Source organism: Podarcis muralis, chromosome 7, assembly GCF_964188315.1.
Source record: "Podarcis muralis chromosome 7, rPodMur119.hap1.1, whole genome shotgun sequence".
NCBI classification, from domain to species: Eukaryota; Metazoa; Chordata; class Lepidosauria; order Squamata; family Lacertidae; genus Podarcis; species Podarcis muralis.
Genome location: NC_135661.1, coordinates 23,621,544 through 23,641,934, shown reverse-complemented (window position 1 = coordinate 23,641,934; position 20,391 = coordinate 23,621,544). Strand labels below are relative to the sequence as shown.

General features: G+C 44.1%; 1 protein-coding gene across 5 annotated transcripts in view; it reads right to left on the bottom strand.

Annotated features, from left to right (window-relative positions):
• The window catches only part of UBE4B (ubiquitination factor E4B), a 69,327-nt gene that overhangs the window by 10,811 nt on the left and 38,125 nt on the right, over positions 1-20,391 (bottom strand). For all 5 annotated transcript variants that reach the window (XM_028740707.2, XM_028740708.2, XM_028740711.2 and 2 more), the window contains 13 exons: positions 17,665-17,806; positions 16,739-16,839; positions 16,528-16,642; positions 14,667-14,750; positions 10,936-10,992; positions 10,654-10,770; positions 9,563-9,661; positions 7,204-7,317; positions 5,040-5,238; positions 3,644-3,782; positions 1,996-2,095; positions 1,081-1,208; positions 202-300 (listed from right to left, as the gene is read on the bottom strand). In XM_028740707.2, coding sequence (XP_028596540.2) covers positions 202-300; positions 1,081-1,208; positions 1,996-2,095; positions 3,644-3,782; positions 5,040-5,238; positions 7,204-7,317; positions 9,563-9,661; positions 10,654-10,770; positions 10,936-10,992; positions 14,667-14,750; positions 16,528-16,642; positions 16,739-16,839; positions 17,665-17,806 — 1,494 coding nt within the window. The remainder of the gene's footprint in view (positions 1-201; positions 301-1,080; positions 1,209-1,995; positions 2,096-3,643; positions 3,783-5,039; positions 5,239-7,203; positions 7,318-9,562; positions 9,662-10,653; positions 10,771-10,935; positions 10,993-14,666; positions 14,751-16,527; positions 16,643-16,738; positions 16,840-17,664; positions 17,807-20,391) is intronic.

The window sequence follows — 20,391 nt, the reverse complement described above, 5'->3', positions numbered from 1 at the left end:
CTGGGTCCATCTAGCTCAGTATTGTCTACACTGACTGGCAGTGGCTCTCTAGGGGCTACCAGGAGATGCCAAAGGGGATCAAACCTGGGACCTTCTACATGCTAAGCAGATGCTCCAAAGCTGAGCAAATTCCTGCTGTTTCCATACAGTGGCCAGATGCTTCTTGGAAGCCAACAAGAACAAGGTGGCAATATTACTTACTGTACAATAAAAAATAAAAATTCCGCGACATCTTCCACATAAAACTCAGGCAACGCTGCAAACACTTTTGGGACATCAGGGTTTAAAGGCAGTTTTATGCTGTGAACACAGGGATGAGAGAAAGACCATTAAGCACCTTAGGGCAGGAATCTCTCATAAATAGCTTTCAAAACTCTGCAAAGGGTAGATAACTGGCTAAGTATGCCACCGTGAACCAAAAGCCACATACATGGAAAGCAAATTCACAGCCATATAAATACATTTTAAGGGTCATGCAAAGAACAAGTTAAACCCTACACAGTTTTAAAACAAAGGTATAAGTATGCAATTTGTATCTGATTTCCTGCAGAGATTTCATTTTAAGAGTAAGGGAACAAATCAAACTTTCCCAACCTGGTGCCCTCCAGCTGTTGTTGGAATACAATTCCCATCAGACCCATCAATAATGGCCTGCGATCAGGGATGATGGGAGTTGTAGTTCAGAGACATCTGGAGGGTATCAGGATGAGGAAGGGTGACAAGAGAAGGTCACATTCAACTAACTTCTTGTCACAGTGAAATTAATAGACAAATTAATCATGTTTATTCATTTGACTGGGCCTACTGCAAGTAGGACTAACATTGGATACACATCAGAATGTCAGGATGAAGACTTCCTCCTCACTGACTTCAGGCTGTTTGGGAAGTGAGATGTTTTTAAAAACTTCCCCATAAAGCATTATCTAGGCTTTTCAAAGCCGGTAACTGAAAAATGGCCTCACCTATAGGAGTCATTTTGGGGGCAGACACCTACTGTTAATTGGCAGGAGGTAGCTAGCGACTTGGCCAGCACAAAAAAGCACACTGGGTGAGATGAGGAGATCTCTAAATGTGACTCACTTGGGGTAGGCAGGGTCTAGGATCCGGAGCAAGAGCTGGATGACCATGCTGTAAAAATTCAGGCACCTTCTAAGGAAATTCTCGTCTAGGAGGCCGGCATCTGCACAGGCTTTGCAACGCACCAATTTCTGCACAGAGAAGTTGCCACAACCCAAAAGTTAAGCAAAAGCACCACACTAGAAATCAATATGTCCCGCCCGCCCATGCACAAACAAAATATTGCACTCAGAACAGCAAAACATTCAAGTTGGGAGCAGCATACTCTGAAAGAAGCAGCAGTTCAATAAATGTTTGTTTGGGCAGGATGGACTGGATTATACAGGGCACAAGAAAGCAAGAGCCTGGTGGATGGATCAGAGCAAAGGCTCGTCTAGTCCAGCACCCTGGTCTTCACAGTGGACAACAAAGACGGGAGCCCACAAGCAAGGCAGAAGGGCAAGATTCTCTCCTGCTCTTGCCCCCATCCCCACTCCAGCAACTGGTATGCAGAGATATGCCACTTCTGAACACAGAGGTTCTGCTTCATCATCCCTGCCTAGGGTTGCAGCAATGAATTAAATAATAATAATAATGTGTTCTGTGAAGGATTCTCATCGGCCCTGAAATCTCCTGCCTATCAACATCATGGGATGACCCCAAGATCTAGTAGTATGAGAGAAGGAGAAAACTCTTTCCCCAAATACCGCTTTCTCCATGTGATGCGTATGTTTTCTATGCCTCTATCGCATCTCCCTCTTACGCCTACAATCCCATCCAAGTTTACTAGCTCATCAAACCTTCACGTAGGCAATCAGTACCCAACATACACATTCAAATCTTCGTAATCATTTGTAGTCAAGGATGGCTCCCTAAAACCCTCAAGGCGAAGCTGGAGCAAGGGACCAACTGGCTTTTGCCTGACCGCAGCTTACAAACCTTGAGCTGTGTTTTGCAGCGTTTTAGCATTTCTCGATGCCGTGTGGCCAGAGGAGAATCCTTCCACTGAGTTTCATTATTCTTCAAGTCCTCCACGGTCCTGTAAAAGTAAACCAAACGAGAGGGAAAAAATAAAAATAAAAATTGAGCAATTGTGGCAAAGGCAGAGAGCGCAAAGCACCAAAGAGGAAGAGGTAAATGAAACAGGACATAGGAAGCTGCCTTATATCACGTCAGGCCATTGGGCCATCTAGGTCAGTATTGTCTATGCCAACCAGCAGTGGCACTCCACGGTTTCAGGCAGGGAACATTCCCAGCCCTCCTTGGAGACTCCACTGGGGATAGAACCTGGGACCTTCTGCATATGAAACAGATGCTCCACCACTAAGCCATGAACATATGAACATAGGAAGCTGCCTTATATCACACCAGACCATTGGACCATCTAGCTCAATATTGTCGACATTAACTGGTAGCAGGGTTTCAGGGAAGGAGTCTTTGCCCATTACTACTTAGAGATGGTGGTTTGTAGCTGGCTGATGAATCTTCATTTGCTTGAACTATAGCTGGTATTATGTGTGAACCAAGCACTCTTCCTTAACTATGGTTTCTTTGATCACCCCAGAAGCTCATGAAACTATAGAGGCATGAGGCAAGAGCAGCTGGACAACAAGCCAAACCTTTGGCAAAACAAGCCATGGTTTGTTTGATCATCCATGGGACAAACCATAGCTTAGAGCTGCATTAGAACCAAGCCGACATAAACTTCTCGCACTACTCAGCCCCCACAAGCTCCCCTCAGCTGATTGAATTGCTGGCGCACCCAGTCCTAGTTCCCTCCTGATACTGTGCATGCACACTACAGTAAGCGTCCTCTTGCCAAGTTATGCTAGCGATTACTCAAAGCCACCTTTAGACCTCAATGAACAATGAGGCCATTGGTGGCCTGCAGAGCTTTCTGGGAACTGGCACAGCTCTCCAAGCAGACAATGCCTGCAGAGCTTGAGATCATCGGCAGAAGACAGGCTCCCCGCTTCCCACAGCCATCTGGATCTACCAAGCCAGCCGCATGATGAGCCCCCATCTGCATTCACAAACTTTCTGCCACACATCAGTCAGCTCAGAGCTCTGTGGGTAACAAAAAACTGAAGGGACTCAAAGAAGGCAGGAGAAACTGGCAGACCGTTATCAAAAGTGCTTGGGAGTATGGAGATGCCTTATTTGTTTTATTTTTGTTTACTTAATAAAATCTTTTCACTGCTTGATTGTAAAACAAAAGCCCTCAAAGCAGTTTGCAGCAAAATTTAAGTACAATGGTACCTCTGGATGCGAACGGGATCTGTTCCGGAGCTCCGTTCGCATCCTGAAGCATGTGTCATGTTTTGCCGCTTCTGCGCATGCACATGACGTCATTTTGAGCGTCTGTGCATGCACAAGCGGCGAAACCCTGAAGTAACGTACTCCGTTACTTCCAGGTCGCCGCAGAGCACAATCCGAAAATATTCATCCGGAAGCTACTTCAACCCGAGGTATGACTGTAATGAGATTATCGGCAAAAACAAACTAAAGCATTCAGAAAGTAATTTAAATCGACAACAGGCTAAAAACCAGATTTAGAAAATGTCAACATTCTACACGTCTTCCTCACCTGTTGAGCTCCCGGATGGCCCTCAGTCGACGGATGTATCGACGGCAGCTTGGCAAGATAGACAGGTGATGAGCATGGAGGGTCAGGAAGAAGCACTCCGTTGGAAATTTCGGCTCAGAAAAGAGGGACTGATCCCTAGCTGGGGAAAGGAGGAAAAACAGGATAGAATTGAGAAGTTAGGGTGCATTCAGACATGGGAAATATTAAGCTAAGCTTTCCTGGTTATAGTACTAGAGCTTCCGTTCCAGTTTTCCAATGTTCATTTCATGCCTGTTACGTTTTGGACCGATACACTGGCATGCTAGACTAAATTCCATTCACATCAGTGACCATGGTGTGGCACAACAACAAATGTTGCTGGGCAACGTTGCTAAAAGGTTATGCTTTTAAAGCTAGTATCTCCCATGTCCTTAAGTTATACAGTGGTACCTTGGGTTACAGACGCTTCAGGTTACAGACTCCGCTAACCCTGAAGTAGTACCTCAGGTTAAGAACTTTGTTTCAGGATGAGAACAGAAATTGCATGGTGGGGGCGCAGCGGCAGTGGGAGGCCCCATTAGCTAAAGTGGTACCTCAGGTTAAGAACAGTTTCAGGTTAAGAACGGACCTCCAGAACGAATTAAGTTCTTAACCCGAGGTACCACTGTACAGCACCTATGTATTGACTGTGTTGATGCTGACACTGCCTGAACAGCAGACAGATATCACTGATACTGGTGCAGAAAGTGGGGAATGGGAGAACAGGGGAACCACCATGCAGCATGGAATATTCTCCCCATGTAGCAACATACAGAAATTGCCCAAAGCCAGGCTGGGGAATTTGGGGCCCTTCAGATGTCATTGGGCCATGACACCCAGCATCTCTGACTCTTGGCAATGCTGGCTAGGGGGGATGAGAATTGGAGTCCAGCAACATCTGGAAGGCTGAAGGTTCCACATCCTTGCAGTAAGGAATCTTATAAATGAAGTAACTGCTATCTGCCATGACAAATGGCCTGTCTCTCATTTGCTTTGTTAAGTTTTAGCCTCCGGTGGTGGCTCATGTCCTGGATGAAACTGTTAACTGTGGGTGGGAAAAAAGGCTGAAAAGATGTGAAAAGTGTGAATGGGACCAACATAGAGTGAAATCTCAATGCCAGGGGTCAAGCAAGATTTCCTGTGTTCTAGATAGCTCTGTCTATTCCACAGACTACTGGAAATTCAAATGGCCAATACATTAAAAACAATACTTAATTTCAAAGGCCCCACAACTCTATTTTCCTTAAAGCATAAGCTAGCTTACCTTGGAGCAGAACTTCTAAACACACAGCACCGAATAAAACAACCCACAAATTTGTTTTTGCACATCTGCCAAGGAACAAAAAGGTGGAGACAACAGCAGCCATCCGTAACTCACACAGCTCAACCATCCAGCTGCCAACATCCTCCATGGTAGCTTTCACTCGCGTCTCATCCGCTGGGAGTACAATGCGACACCGAGGATGGAAGATGTAGGAGGGGTCAACCGTCTCAAGCTTGATCTTTGTGCTCAGCTGCTGAAGCACCCACAGGAAGTTGAGCATAAAGCCGTCTGTAGAGACCAATCTGTCATCTGTCTGCAAGTCCAGGAGAAAGGGAACAGAGTGCTATCTAAGAACAGGAACTTCAGGGAGACAGCACCATATCTGAAGCTGGGCTCAAGGGTATCTTAAGGACAGCCTTCCCACTTGTGAACCTGTTTACATAGATCGGGGGTGGTGGAACCCTTTTAAGTCAAAGGGCAGCATTTCCTTCTGGGCAACCTTTTTAGGGGCCACATGCTACTGGTGCACAAGGCCAGAGACAAAAGTGGGTGGGGCAATTAATGCAACTATTACCTTTGTACAGTAGGCAAGCTTCTACACACACTCACACATCTGTCTTTATCCTCCACCCAGGCAAGCAAGAGGCATTATCAGAGCTCAAGGATGAATTCCAGACAGGCACAAGCACTCAAGGAAGGTGTGAAGAACGGGTAGCAAAAGGGAGAGTTCTAAAGGCCAAACGAGAGGCCTGGAAGGCCACATGCGGCCCCTGGGCAGAAGGTTCCCCCACCTCTAATTTAGAGCATCGCCAGAGGGTTTGCTCTGAGTACTGCTGGCAGTGTGCCTTTGGAATTACCCTCCCCAGAACTGTTTGCCTAGTGCCTGCAGAGCCTAGCTGGCCTGAAAAAAGCCACCATCTCTCCCAGCTTCATTTCCCCCACTTGCATATTTTATAGGCTCATATACTGCACAATAAACTAAGTATCTAGGCAGGGAGTATTAAAACATCTATAAAGCAGCAGAAAAAGACTTGACACCTGGACAGCGATACACAATAACCCATGGACTGAGCTACACATCAAAAAAGTCCTGTGTAAGCAAAAGGCGTTTGAGAAATGCAAGTAGAAATGATGATTGTTTACAATTAATAGGCAAGGAATTAAACAATCTAGGCTGGAACATAATATTTTATCATCACAATCATCATCATTTTATCATCATCCTGCCTGACAGGGACTCAAGGTGGCTTACAGCTAAAATAGAAACAGCTAAAAACATTTTTTTGGGGGGGGGACCAACCATTAAAAAATAATTAAACACTAAACCCCCTATTTCTTGCAGAAGACAAATGCCACGTGGCACACTTAACAGTGCCTCTTTGGCTGAACATAAAGATCGGGCAGTTATATAATGTGCGGGGATTATACTGATTTACCTGTTGAGAGGATTATAACTAGACAATGCACATGAAGTGCTTACAACACTTAAAAGCCCAAGATAAAAATATTATTCTCTTCCCAGCTCTGGCTTTTATTTATGTAAATATTCTGAAGCCACTTTTTCAGCCCTGTTTGTGCCACACACACCCCCAAAAAAACATGGCCCTCAAGTCTAACACTACAAGATACAATTTAGCCAGTTAGGTGCAAACAGACATTACTTTTTTTATAAACAACAACAGAAGTAAAACAAAACTCAAGGAACAGCCAGCAAAAAAAGAAAAGGGGAAATGGTATGTTTAAAAACTGCTGTTTCAGTTGCAATAGCTTCTACTCTGATTTGTATGTACTCTGATTTAAATTTTAAAAGCTGCAAGATTAATGGGCATGGGGCGGGGTGCAAGCAAAATTACAATTAAAATGTCATGACTTGCTGGTTATTGACAAGTCAAGGCAAGACTGTCAAAGCAAGTAACACTCCCACCTCCCCAAAGGGAAACAAAAGTGGCTCACTAACAGGTAGCAGAGGACATCCTGGGATGTCAGGAGGGGCAGGGCATAAGCAACAGAAACATGAGAGGAGGAAATCAAAGACTGCTGGCTGATATCCTTATGCAGAGCAGACGGACAAGCATAGCGATGCAAGGGCTGGCAATATAAAACTGAGGACTAGAGGCTTGGTTGCAGGAAGGTCAATGCAGAGAGCAGGTGAGGGTGTTCATGGCAACAGAAGAGACAGCCGAGTTTACAATTTCAAGGTGATCAAAGAGGGGAGAGGGACACAATAAATGTGCTAACAGGCTTTCACTACCAATCTGGACTGCGGGCACAACTTCACCTGCATCTGGGCCTTCTTCATGTTGGCGTTGACCATGGCTGCCATGTAGCTGAGAGCTGCCTCTCTGGTTTCTCCGTTCAGTAACACACTATGCAGGATCTTAAACAGCTCTTGCTGAAGATTTTTACAAAAGGAAAGTCAGAAAAAAGTTAACTGAGCAACTGCAGCTTTCACCGAGAAACAGCTGTGTAGCACAGCCTTGGTGGCGCTCTCTGGATGTCTTGGGCTCCCATCAGCCCCAGCCAGCATGGCTAGCAGTCAGGGATGATGGGATTTGTAGTCCCAAAAACACCAGGTGGGCACAAGGCTGGTGCAGAGAAAGGTCACATTCACACCATACATTTAAAGCTATGTGATACCACTTTAAACAGCTGTGGCTTCCTCCAAAAGAATTTTGGGAGCTGTTGTCTGTTAAGGGTGCTAAAGAGCTACAATTCCTACAGTGGCTTAACAGTCAATCCCTCTTCACAGCGAATTCTGTAAACTGTAGCTCTGTCAGGGCAATAGGGGTCTCCTAACAAGTCTCACAACCCTTAACAAACTACAGCTCCCAGAATTCTTTGGGGGGAGGCCAAGTGGTATCATAGTGCTTTAAAAGTATGGTGTTAATGTGGCCAGGGTCTTAGCATAGTTGGAAACTTCGGTTACACAGCAGCTGTAGTCTCTATTCCCCTAATGCTTCTAGATTTTAAGATGACCTCGCAAATACTGATCAAAAGTAAGGCTTGTATCCAACTCAGAGTAGACCCATTTAAATAAAAGGGCATAAGTTAGTTTTGTCCTTCAGTGGGTCTGCTCTGAGTATGGCTAGAACTGGATTCAACCCTAAAGCTACAACTTTTAACTAATCAGTTAAACTTTTAACTAATCAGTTAAAAGTAATTAAAAATATTTTAAGTGACTACACTTTGGCCCATAATTAATCAGGCAACACATTTAAGAATGTGAAGTTTCTAAAATATACATATTATATATATATATATATATATATATATATATATATATATATATATACGCAGACAGCAGCAGTCATCTGAGAAGATTAATTCCCGCTTCGCTCTCAGGCACAGGAAATAACACCTGTTGCAGCAGGAACCATCTAAGGACCAAAAGCGGTATGCAGCAATGTTTTACTCAGAGTTGATCTACTGAAATGGACCTAACTGGGCCATGTTTATTTATTTCATTAGGTCTGCTCTGAGTCAAATGTAGCTGAATACCACTCCAAGAATTGTGACCAGCTTTTTATTATTCTACTGATTTGTTTCATAAAATTTATACACCTCTTGATTGAGGTTGCGTGTTTTTTTACAAAGCGGTTTACTTAAAAAAAAGTTTAAATGATAAAATCAGTGCTTTTTTTCTGGGAGGACACAGGGTACACACACATACCCCTTAACATTTTGTGAATCTTTGTACTTTTGTCCATTTACTGTATGTATTTTTCCTGATTTGAACTATAAAATGGTGATTTTTTTTGAGTCAAAATGAGAGTACCCCTAAACATTTTTTTAAGGAAAAAAAAGCATTGGAGAAAATTATCCATAAGAATTAACAACAACATTCAAAAAGTTAAAATAAGAATAAACTAAGAACAGATTAAAACTTGCAACGACTTTCTAAATACAGTGGTACCTTGGAAGTTGAACGGAATCCGTTCCGGAAGTCTCTTAGACTTCCAAAACGTTCGGAAACCAAGACACAGCTTCCGATTGGCTGCAGGAAGCTCCTGCAGCCAATCAGAAGCCACGTCAGACGTTCGGGTTCCAAAGAACGTTCACAAGCTGGAACACTCACTTCTAGGTTTGAAGCATTTGGGAGCCAAAACGTTCAACTTGCAAGAAGAAGAAGAAGAAGAAGAAGAAGAAGAAGAAGAAGAAGAAGAGGAGGAGGAGGAGGAGTTTGGAGGAGCTTTATCACTACCCGAAGGAGTCTCAAAGCAGCTAACATTCTCCTTTCCCTTCCTCCCCCACAACAAACACTCTGTGAGGTGAGTGGGGCTGAGAGACTTCAGAGAAGTGTGACTAGCCCAAGGTCACCCAGCAGCTGCATGTGGAGGAGCGGAGACGCGAACCGGGTTCCGCTCTTAACCATTGCACCACACTGGCAAGGTGTTCGTGATCCAAGGTACGACTGTAGCAGAGTAGGCTTGCTTTTAAGCAGGTACCAAAAAGAGTACAGTAAAGGCGCCTGCTTGATGTCAAGGGTAGACTCACTGAGATGAATAGGACCTAGGTTAGTCATGTCCATTCATTTCAGTGAGTCTGCTCTGAGTATGGTTGATGCTGACTGACAGGCTTAGCAAAAACATTTTCTCAAACAAGATAAAAAGCAGCCAATTCCTCTTCAGCACACCTACCCTTGCGGATTCCAGGTAATGCTGCAAAGACTGGCTAACCACCCTGGTGTTTTCAAGGGTAATGGCAGGTCCAGAGAAATATTTTTCAACCACTCTAGGCTGCAAGGAAGAAAGAAAAAAAAGATCAATGAACAACAAAGGTAAAGACCATGTTTATGGGCAGAATCAATTTCAAGGCAGCTTATGATATAGAAATGCAATAAATAATTAATGATATAAAGGTAAAGGGACCCCTGACCATTAGGTCCAGTCGTGGCCAACTCTGGGGTTGCGGCGCTCATCTCGCTTTATTGGCCGAGGGAGCCGGTGTACAGCTTCCGGGTCATGTGGCCAGCATGACTTAGCTGCTTCTGGCAAACCAGAGCAGTGCACGGAAACGCCGTTTACCTTCCTGCTGGAGTGGTACCTATTTATCCACTTGCACTTTGACATGCTTTTGAACTGCTAGGTGGGCAGGAGCTGGGACTGAACAACAGGAGCTCATTCCATCGTGGGGATTTGAACCGCCGACCTTCTGATCAGCAAGTCCTAGGCTCTGTGGTTTGACCCACAGCGCCACCCACGTCCCTAATTAATGATATACAGCATACTTAATAGCCGGTAAAATTAGACTAACACCCAACAAGCCCAGAATTAAGTAAACTAAAACCATGGTTTGTATCTAATGCTAGTCCTACTCTGTGCAGATCTTCTGAAATGAATGAACATAACCAGCCTAGGTCTATTAATTTCAATGAGTTTACTCTATGTAGGACTTAGTTGGATACAACTCTATTACTCTTGCCATAAAGCCAAAAAACTCAAACTGGAGCAATGGCCAGTGAGAACCAACACGTTTAAAGGTCTCTCCTGAATGCTTGTAGTGATAAGGCTTGGTGAACTCCCAACAGAAACATATTCCAGAGGTGTGGGGACAGTACAAAAAAGGCCTTGTACTGCACGCCTGCCGACTTAACAGCCCTCTGCAGTGGGTGCATAAGAGGTTGCAAAAGGAGGGAGAGGCTTTTAAGGCAGACCACAGCAGACTAGACAAAACTTATTTGCTGTAGCAGAAGATCTTTTTGCTTTGGTCTCATTCGCTCATCACTTACATCATCTTCAGCAAAGACAGAGAGACTGAAGAAAGCCCCGAGGTAAGAGAGTCTTTGCAGTTCCCGACCTGTCCCGGGGCTCAGAGACTTCGGCAGCCACAAAGGCAAAGACACAACCTGTGGGTACAAGAGGGTGACAGGGAAATGACTGGCACGTGGGTTGGAAGGTTCTAAATTGCTCTGCTGCCTGATTGATCACCCCTTGGTAGAATCTGCTGGATGTCAAGCACTGGAAACCAGCATTAACTCAAAAGGAATTGTAAGAACAGGTTTTCCACTTACCAAACTGCACACAGGGTGAGATTTCCCAAACTTGATTTCACATAGTTCACCTAAAGCCTAAAAACAGAAACAAAAATAAATGAGAGAAACAAAATGATCCAAGGACATCTCTACACAGGTTCTTTGGCTGACTAATGGGAAAAAAAGAACCATATGTTGGATGGAGGGCTCTTAAAAGAGTTGCATCTTAAGAAGCAGTCTTTCTTTGGACTCTTCCAGCGGTTAGCTTGTTATGACAGCTACGTGTGACCTCCTGGTTCAAAATACCAGCTGCCACAACCTTAGGAGAAGGGCTCTAGTCTTCATGCCCCTGAGAATGGGCTTTCCAAGAGGCACCTGGCTAGCCACAGAGGGAAATAGGATGATGGTCTGGATGGCTTGAGAGCTTAACCTGGAGAGTATGTGCTTGGGAGTATGTACAGTCATGTCTCAGAAGTTATCAGAGGTAGATCAACAGTATGAAGACTTTGGATTGGCTAGTCCTAGTATATTTATGCTGGGGACCTGACCTCCCACTCAGCATAAGAATGTAAGAAGAGCCTGCTGGATCAAGCCAATAGCCCATCTAGCCCAGCATGCTGTTCTCACAGTGGCCACCCAGATGTCTGTAGGAAATCTACAAGCAGGGCCCGAGCAAAAGAGCACTTCCCGTTCCTGTGGCTTCCAGCAATTGGTATTCAGATGCATTACTGCCTCTTGGCCATGAAGGCAGAGCAGAGCCACCATAGCAGGACATCCTGAGAACTCCAGATTTTCCAACTCAAACAACAGCTGGAGCACACAAGCTCCAGGTCTAGATTTCTGAGCCAGGCCACAACAGTTTCCCCCTCCCCAATTTAAGTTGGAAGCAAGTTCTTACAAGGGATGAGAGGACAGCCTGCCAACTCTAAACCAGGAGTGGAGAACCTGTGCCCCCACTAACTCCCAAGCGCTTCAGGTAGCACAGCCTACAGTCAGAGATGATACGAGTTATATGGCTAACCTGATCCAAAACACCCACCCACCCCACTCACACATGAAAACAAAGACCACCACAGCCAACCACAAATGAATAACCACACCCTAGGACAACCCCAACTTCTCTCACCACCAAAAGAACACAAGTGAACAGCAAAGAACCTGCACAAGCAACACTGACACCAAACCCTACATATAGTAAGTACAGTGGTACCTCGGGTTACATACGCTTCAGGTTACACACTCCACTAAGCCAAAAATAGTACTTCAGGTTAAGAACTTTGCTTCAGGGTAAGAACAGAAATTGTGCGGTGCAGCGGCAGCAGGAGACCCCATTAGCTAAAGTGGTGCTTCAGGTTAAGAACAGTTTCAGGTTAAGTACGGACCTCTGGAACAAATTAAGTACTTAACCCGAGGTACCACTGTAAAAAAGAAACATCACCACCCGACCCCACCCATCTTCCCCACCCCCCTCCACCTCTTTCCCCCTTTTCTTCCTAATGTCTCAACAAATGAAACTTTGTAAAAATGTTACATGGGGGAAAAATATGAGAGAGAGACATTGCACACACTTTTGTAAATCAAGAAAATCTTTAATAATAATAAAAAAAGAGATGATACGAGTTGAAGTCCAGGAACATCTAGAGGGGCACAGGCCTTGCCTTTATTTAATAGCTTTTTGGTCTGCTCTTGAAAACAAAAACCCTCCCTCTGGTCAGCTTACACAACATCCCTCAATGAAAACACAAGTAGCAAGGAGGAGAAAAGCCAGTGCATCAAGCCATCCAGATCAATTAAGGGCTAATTGTTCTTTAAAAGGTTTGGGGTGATAACCTGGCAGAGAAGAAGTTTAACGCTCTCAGGCCTGTCTCTCTGGGAGAGAGCCTTGCACAGGCAGAGGGGACATCACCAGCAAGGTGCTGTCTGCCCCTCGCCACTCCTAATGCAATGGACGCAACACACACACACTTACACTTCAGCATAAGGGACAAAAAAGCATTCCATTTATCCACATCTCTCCCATCCAGGGCAAAATATCTACCAAATTAAACTCATGGATCATCTCCTTTTTGCTCATAAGAAGTTAAAATGGGAACCGCAGGGAGAGAACACATTGCATTTCTGAAGCCAGCAGGTCAAGTTCTTTCCATCTCTGCTGCCTAGCCAAGTGGCTGGCAAACTCCAAAACGACCAGGCAAGGGTTAAGCAGCACTTGGGGAAAATAGATCTATTGTCCTCAGTGCACCAAGGGCCCCTTTTGTTTTGCAATTTGAGAGCAGAAAGTCGTTGGATGATGTCGAGAACCCAGGACAAAAAGAACTTTCATCTACATCCTCCCAATGGGTCAGGCAGGCAGGACAGAATGAAATCGAAGGAAATTCAGAAGGACAATGTGCCACACATCCTGGATGTGTTATAGCACAACATATATACTCCTTTTGGTTAACTCTCTCCAGCACTATCATTCCAAAGACACGAGGTTAGGGAATACTATAACTGCTGCCACTATCACTACTTGTGGATACAGGCAGCCCCCCCCCCCCATTTACGCGGGGGTTATGTTCCGAGGCACTGTGCACGTCAGAAAGATCATGTAGAAATGAAGCCCACCGAAAAAGCCTGCAAACACCCCGTTCCACCCTTTTAGTGGCATTTCAGTGACATCTTTATGACGTTTCTGGGTTTGTTGCGATGCATGTTAGCTCTGTCCATTAATTTCAATGAGTCTACTCTTGGGTGAGACTAACCCTGATCTAGAGTCTTGTTATTTAATAAGCAAATAATAAAATCCATAGTCTTAGCTGCTATGCTACACCACCTCTTGCATATATGTACACACAGTGGCTTATTCAAAATCGAAACGCTAATTTAAATAAAATACTGGCTTAAAAATCAAACATGACAAGATCCACAATTGAAATAGGAGCAATTTCAACACTAGTAGCAGAGACATAAAATCAAAACCATGGGTAAGTCTGAATAAAATTGAATTCAAAAACGTCTGAATTAAATCAAAATCTCTGGCTGCCTAAATGCATCCATGCGAGACACATTGTCCAAATCAAGCCATGTTGCACAAGAGTGGAGCAAACAGACACAGCAATCACAGAGGGATCTTTTCTCTTTTTTAATCAAGAGTCTGCTCAGCTTGAAAGAGTCCCTGCTGCTCTCTGCAGGGACATTTCAGTTCTACTCCAAACAAAGCCTCTCTCCCATAAAGCAGACGGCCTGATTCCTATGCTAATCACACCCTACTAAACTTCCAGGTTCTCACTGAGCTGGTACACCTGTGGCAGAGATGCACTGCTTCAGACTGCAGGTGGGGACTGAATGATTCAGTGCTCCTACCAGGGTGGGGGCAGGAACACAAGTGAAGGGCTATGCTAGATCTTTATTCTTTGCATGCTAGTTCTCCATGTGCTGTACTTACGGAGGAACAGTCTATCATGTGATATCCCTCCAACACTGCAGTATGAAGTGATGTGGCCCAGTCACAGGCTGACCACCTCCATGAGAGATAGGTGGGCAAGATAAAGGCCTTGACCAAATTTCAAATAGGTAGCAAAAAGAGAGGAAAAGGGAGAGTTGCCAAAAATAGCCCCACCCACAAAAAAATAACCCCTACAGAATGCAACCCTGGACAGAAAAATAATAATCATCATCAATAACAACAACATTGTTCATTGCCAGGAAATATAGTCTATCTACCTGGTGCAGACTACCAGCAGACGGGAAGATTATGTACAGGGAGAAAACCGAGGAAGGCTACTCACCATTAGGGGGTATTTAAAATTGTCACTATCAAGGGAACACTCTTTCGAAGCAACAGCCAGGCCTTGTAAAATGGGGATAAATATCTGTTCAGAGAAGAAGGAAAAGGGAGAAAGAGAATCATGACTCTTGTACTTTCCACTTTAGCAGGCAAGGCTAATCTGTATTATTGTGTATTATGACATTATCAATTATGATGATGATTTAAATTTATATACCACCCTTCATCCGTAGATCTTCACAACATAATGACTTTGCATTGCTTATTATCATTAACTTTAAATGCATGACTATTTAAGTTATGTATTGTATGAGTATTATGTTAGGCTATGTATGTTTACTACGTTCTGTGCTGTAGCCGGTCCTGTGGTCTTTTGTCAAAGGGCCGCATATACATTTCAACAAAATAAAAATGAATAATCAAGCCCGGTTTCCATGCAGCCCCTGGGTATGTATCAACTAGCTAGAACCAGGCTTACGGCATTATTATTATTATTATTATTATTATTATTATTATTATTATTACCACCATCATTATAATCATCGCTGTATTTGCAGATTTGCAGATAACATTATTATACTGCAAACCGACTTAGATGTTTTACTGCAGTCAAGCAGTCTATACATTCCGTCAACTAAATAAGAGGCCACCATTTCAACACAAGTTTTCAGGGCAGTGAACACTTAACTAAAAAAGAAAACACAGAAATAAAACTATAAAACAACAATATCTCAAGAACAGCAGAACACAAAACAATCAACAGCAAAATCATCCTGTTAACCCCCATAAGCCAAATTTAACAGCTGTGTTTCAGTAGGTGACAAAAAGATGTAAATGACGGATTGAGCGTATCTCCAATGAGACGGAATTACAAAATGGGGGAGCCATCACCAACTAGGCCCTATCTATGACAGTCTCATGCACCAGTATTATTTTATTTTAGTGAAGTTCATATGCCTTTAAGGGCATGCTAATCATTACACCACTTCGTATGCAGCATCAGACTGCAAGGTGGGGGGGGGGGGGACTGCCACTCTCTTGAAACTTGAGGTCCTTGTGCTCTTATTTCCTTCAAGCCCCTCCCTCAAAATTCACTTGACCACAGCCAGGAATACTTTGGAACAACCCCTAGTCCTAAACACCCCATTGTAACTAAGTCAACATATTTAAATTTAAATATTTGCGCTCCTCCTTCCTTGCATGGCCATGCATTCATCCCACCTCCTCTTCTGTATTTCCTTCTATCTATTTTTAGATTGCAAGCTCTTTGAGGCAGGGCAGGGAGGGACACATCAAACTCGTTCTTTTGTAATGTGCCATGTACAATGATGGTGCAGCAGTATGGATAAAGAGACGTGAACAGAATCACCCTTCTGAATTTATTAGCACAACAGCTCAGGAAGGTTCGGCTCAAAGATTGTGATTGGGCCAGGAACACCCAGCCAGCTTTGTGCCTGAACTGGGATTTGCATTACACTCTCCCTAGCTGAAAGTGCAACACACTAACCCCAACACCAGTGGAGCCAGAGTGCTGGTGTGGCTAGACCTGGGAGGCCAGGGTTCAAATCCTCAGTCATACAGCTGACTGGGTGATCTTGGACCAGTTCCTCACTCTCAGCCTAACCTACCTCACAGGGTTGTTGTGATGATAAAATGGGGAGAACTATGCATGCTACGTTGGGCTCTCTGGAGGAAAGGTGGGATATACTTGCAATTTTATCTATATGCACACACACATACACGCATCAGTGAATCGCTGTAGGTTATGTGTAAAATGCCCAAAGTGAACAAGGCCTCTGCACAGAGTTTGCGTTCCGTTATTTGGTATTGTTGCAAGTCACTAAAAACGACCGGTCACTTACCTGTTTGAACACCTCTTCATCCTGATGGGTCGTTCTCACCAGCTCTTGGATGAAGCCAAAAGGGAGATTCCTACAGAGCATGTACGGGACTAGCAACGACTGCTGCTGTAATGACCTTATGCACGAGAAGGAGGACATGGGGTGAAGATTGGGAGGAGAGGGGCTCACGAAAATACCACCCAACAGATGGCAACAAGTAGGCCCAACTCACCTCGGTTGCGTTAAGGATCCTTGGAGCACCAAAGCAGCATGGGAAATGCATTGAGATCGGATGTTGCTCAGTAACTGGCTCACCACCGGCTGGCTACACATCTAAGGGAATAAATGGAGTAATGACTGCCGGCAATGCTGGGGCCCAGCCGTTGCAAACCCTAAAAGCAAAGTGGCACAATTCTTCCTAAAACCTTTTACCTCAGGGTTGGGGAACAGCTGCGGCCCTCCAGCTATTGCCAGACTGCAACCATCCCAAACCACTGATCATCCTGACCAGGGCAACATAAAGGTGATTAAAAAGTGTCAGTAGTGTTACATTAGTAATGTATTTGTGGCCATTGAAGGTAGATTTTGGTACATTATTTTTCCAGGCATCAAAAGTTTGCTACAACTCATAACAGTATTTATTTATTTGGACTGTATTGTTATTATTATATTATTACTATTTATTGAATTTATATACTACCCTATACTCAGAAGTCTCAGGGCAGTTCACAGAACAAAATCAAAATATAAAACCACAAAATATATAATCAAAATAAAAACAACAACACAACCCCCCCCCCAAAAAAAAAACCCACCACATTTTAAAAGGGTATAGGATGTCAATCAAATCAACCAAAGGCCTGGTTAAAAAGGAGCCAGGTGCATGGCGCCTAAAGGTGTATAATGACTGTGCCAGGCGAACTTCCCTGGGGAGAGCGTTCCACAGACAGGGAGCCACTGCAGAGAAGGCCCTGCTCTTTAGCAAAAAATGCTCAAACTTCTTCTCTGGGTTGGAGGGATCTGGAGTGGATATTGCACCTTAAAATTCCTTTCCCCTCCAAAAAAGAAGAAGAAGAAGAAGAAGAAGAAGAAGAAGAAGAAGAAGAAGAAGAAGAAGCAAAAACTGATTGCAGAAGATGATCCTTCTCTTCAACATACCTTTGGTGCTTTTCTCTCCTCTATCCCCACTCGGTCAAAACACTCAATGAGGTAGTTCAGCATCTCAGTTTCCTTGCATGTCTCGATGGTGAAGTGGTCGCTGCACGAGTCAGAAATGCTGGCTCCTCCAGAGCCTCCACCACTTTAAAGGAATAAAGGGAAGAACCATAAGCTAAGTGGCTGTAAAGCCACTTCTTCCCACAGCAGTCAGTGAAAGTTGGCAGTCCATGGAGGGAGAGCTGTGGCTTTGCACCACCTGCACAGAGAACTCTCCACAGAAAAGTGTAGACCCACAACATGAGTTGTTTACATCTGTTAATTTTTAAAAGGTGGTCCGCAACAACCTGGCTCTGTCTCCATTCACAGAAACATAGGATTGTAGAGATGGGACCCCTAGTGTCATCTAGTCTAACCCCCTGCAATGCAGGAATCTCAACTAAAGCACCCATACCAGATGGCCATCCAATCTCTGCTTTAAAACCATCAAGGAACCAGAGTCCACCAACTCTTGTGGGAATCTGTTCCACTGTCCAACAGCTCTTGCTGTCAGAAAGCTCTTCCTGATGTTCACTTGGAATCTCCTTTCTAATATCCACTGATGACCATGTATTAGAAGTCATATCAGAACAGGGGTCTACACTCAAAAGGCACTGCTCCTTGTTGCAGTGGCAACAACTGATTCAATCCACATGAATCGTGCAATCGGCGTAGGCCCTATTCTAATATGGCAGGCCCTATTCTAATATTATCAGCCAGACAGCCACATTCCCTTCTGGGCAAATGTAGTCAGGCTTTAGATACCAAGGAGACAGCCTTCCTGATCGGCCCCACAGAAACGAGGCAGATCCTCAGTACTTGCTTGCACCTATGTCAGGCACAGAGGACAGCCAGCCAGTCTGCTCTGTGAAAAGCTGGTATATTACTCAGCGTCATCATTCAGTGACAAAGCACATGCATTGCACACAGAATGTCTCCAAGTAAGACTGAAATGCTGCTAAATAGTGTAGACAAGGGGTGAGGAACCCTTCTTCAGTTCAAGGGCCACATCCCCTTCTGGGCAACCTTCTACTCCAGCACCCTGTTCTTACAGTATCCAATCAGATGCCTTCAAGCAGGACCTGAGCGCAAGAGCTCTCTTTCCTCCTGAGCTCTCCATTAACTGGTATTCAGAAGCATTGCTGCCTTCACCTGTGGAGGCAGAGAATAGCCATCCTGGCAAGTAGCCACGGATAGCCCTCTCCTCCACGAATTTGTCTGATCCTCTTTTAAAGCCATCCAAGGTTGGTAGGCATCGCTGCCTCCTTTGGCAGCGAGTTCCATAGTTTATAACTATGCACTGCATGAAGAAGGACTTCCTTTTATCTGTCCTGATATCCGCCTTAAAGGAAAGGCATCCTTAATCTGAAAGACCCTAGAGCTACATTTAGATCACTTGCTGAGCAAACAAGGAAGCCTCCGTCCTCAGTAACAGGAGCAACACACACACAGCCACACACACACACACACACACACACACACACACACACATTGTGGAGATAAAAGCAACCCTCTCTCTTAAGTAATCATATACCAGATGCCAAACACACCACCTACAGTCTCCAGAAGGCAGCTTATCATATAACATTTGCTTTACAGATTAAGAAAGGCTGATGGCTGTACATTTTGAAATCAGCCACAAGAGCTGGTTAAAATTCAGGAAGAATTACCATCACAGCACACCAAGGATATATGCATGTGTGGTGTGTACGTGTGTACACACACACACACACACACACACACACACACCCTCTTTAATTACTGAGATAGATTTTCTGTTCTGTCTGCAGCCTTTATTAACACTTTTTTTATGTGCTGGCTATTCTTTTTAAAAAATTATTTTATGCTGTTAGCCAAATTTCCCTGGTGGGAGGGAAGTGGAATAGCCCTTTTAAGTATGCACATAAATAAAACTGGCCAGCATTAACATTTTGCAGTCAATCATCTGCAAAGCAACAGATAGGACATCCTCTTCTGATTCACAGGCTCCTCCCATCCTTAAACCAATTAATTAGCAGCTCCAGCCGAGGAACTCTTTCACACCTTCCATCATTAAACCTGCACGGTCACTTATGATTAGCATTTCCTTTACCTTGAAGACAACACCTCTCAGATATATATATATATATATATATATAAATATATGCCGGCTAGGCAGGACTCATTCTGTCTGTTTATGCTTTTGAGCCATTAACAGCCTGCAAGGTCACCTTGCTTCCTAGGAGGAGGGTGCGTGTGTCAGTAGAATAGTATATCCCCTTGCACACCTTGTTATACTGCAGGTGCAATGACAGGCGCCTGCATTTTATCACAGCAACACACAATACGGCAAATTCCTGATTTCTCAGGTGTGTGAAACAACCATGGAAGGGTGCATGTCTTAAAATGAAGGGAGGATGAGCAGTGCTGACTCTTAGTCAAATACAACAACATGCAAAAGTAGTCAGGGGACAAGCAAAGAATGACTACTTTGCAAGAGAGTGGGATTTTTATCACCTTTGTTAATGATAAAACTAATGATTTATATCCTCCATTGTATGATGGTTTGGACATCTTAAATTGAACTGCTCTTTTGCTAGATTTAATATATTCTGGTATGTGTTATGATTCACATATAAATTGGTATTTCTTTACCACGTTTGCCTGCTAAGGGGCATTCACATAACACTTGGATACAAAGGGTCTGTTGGG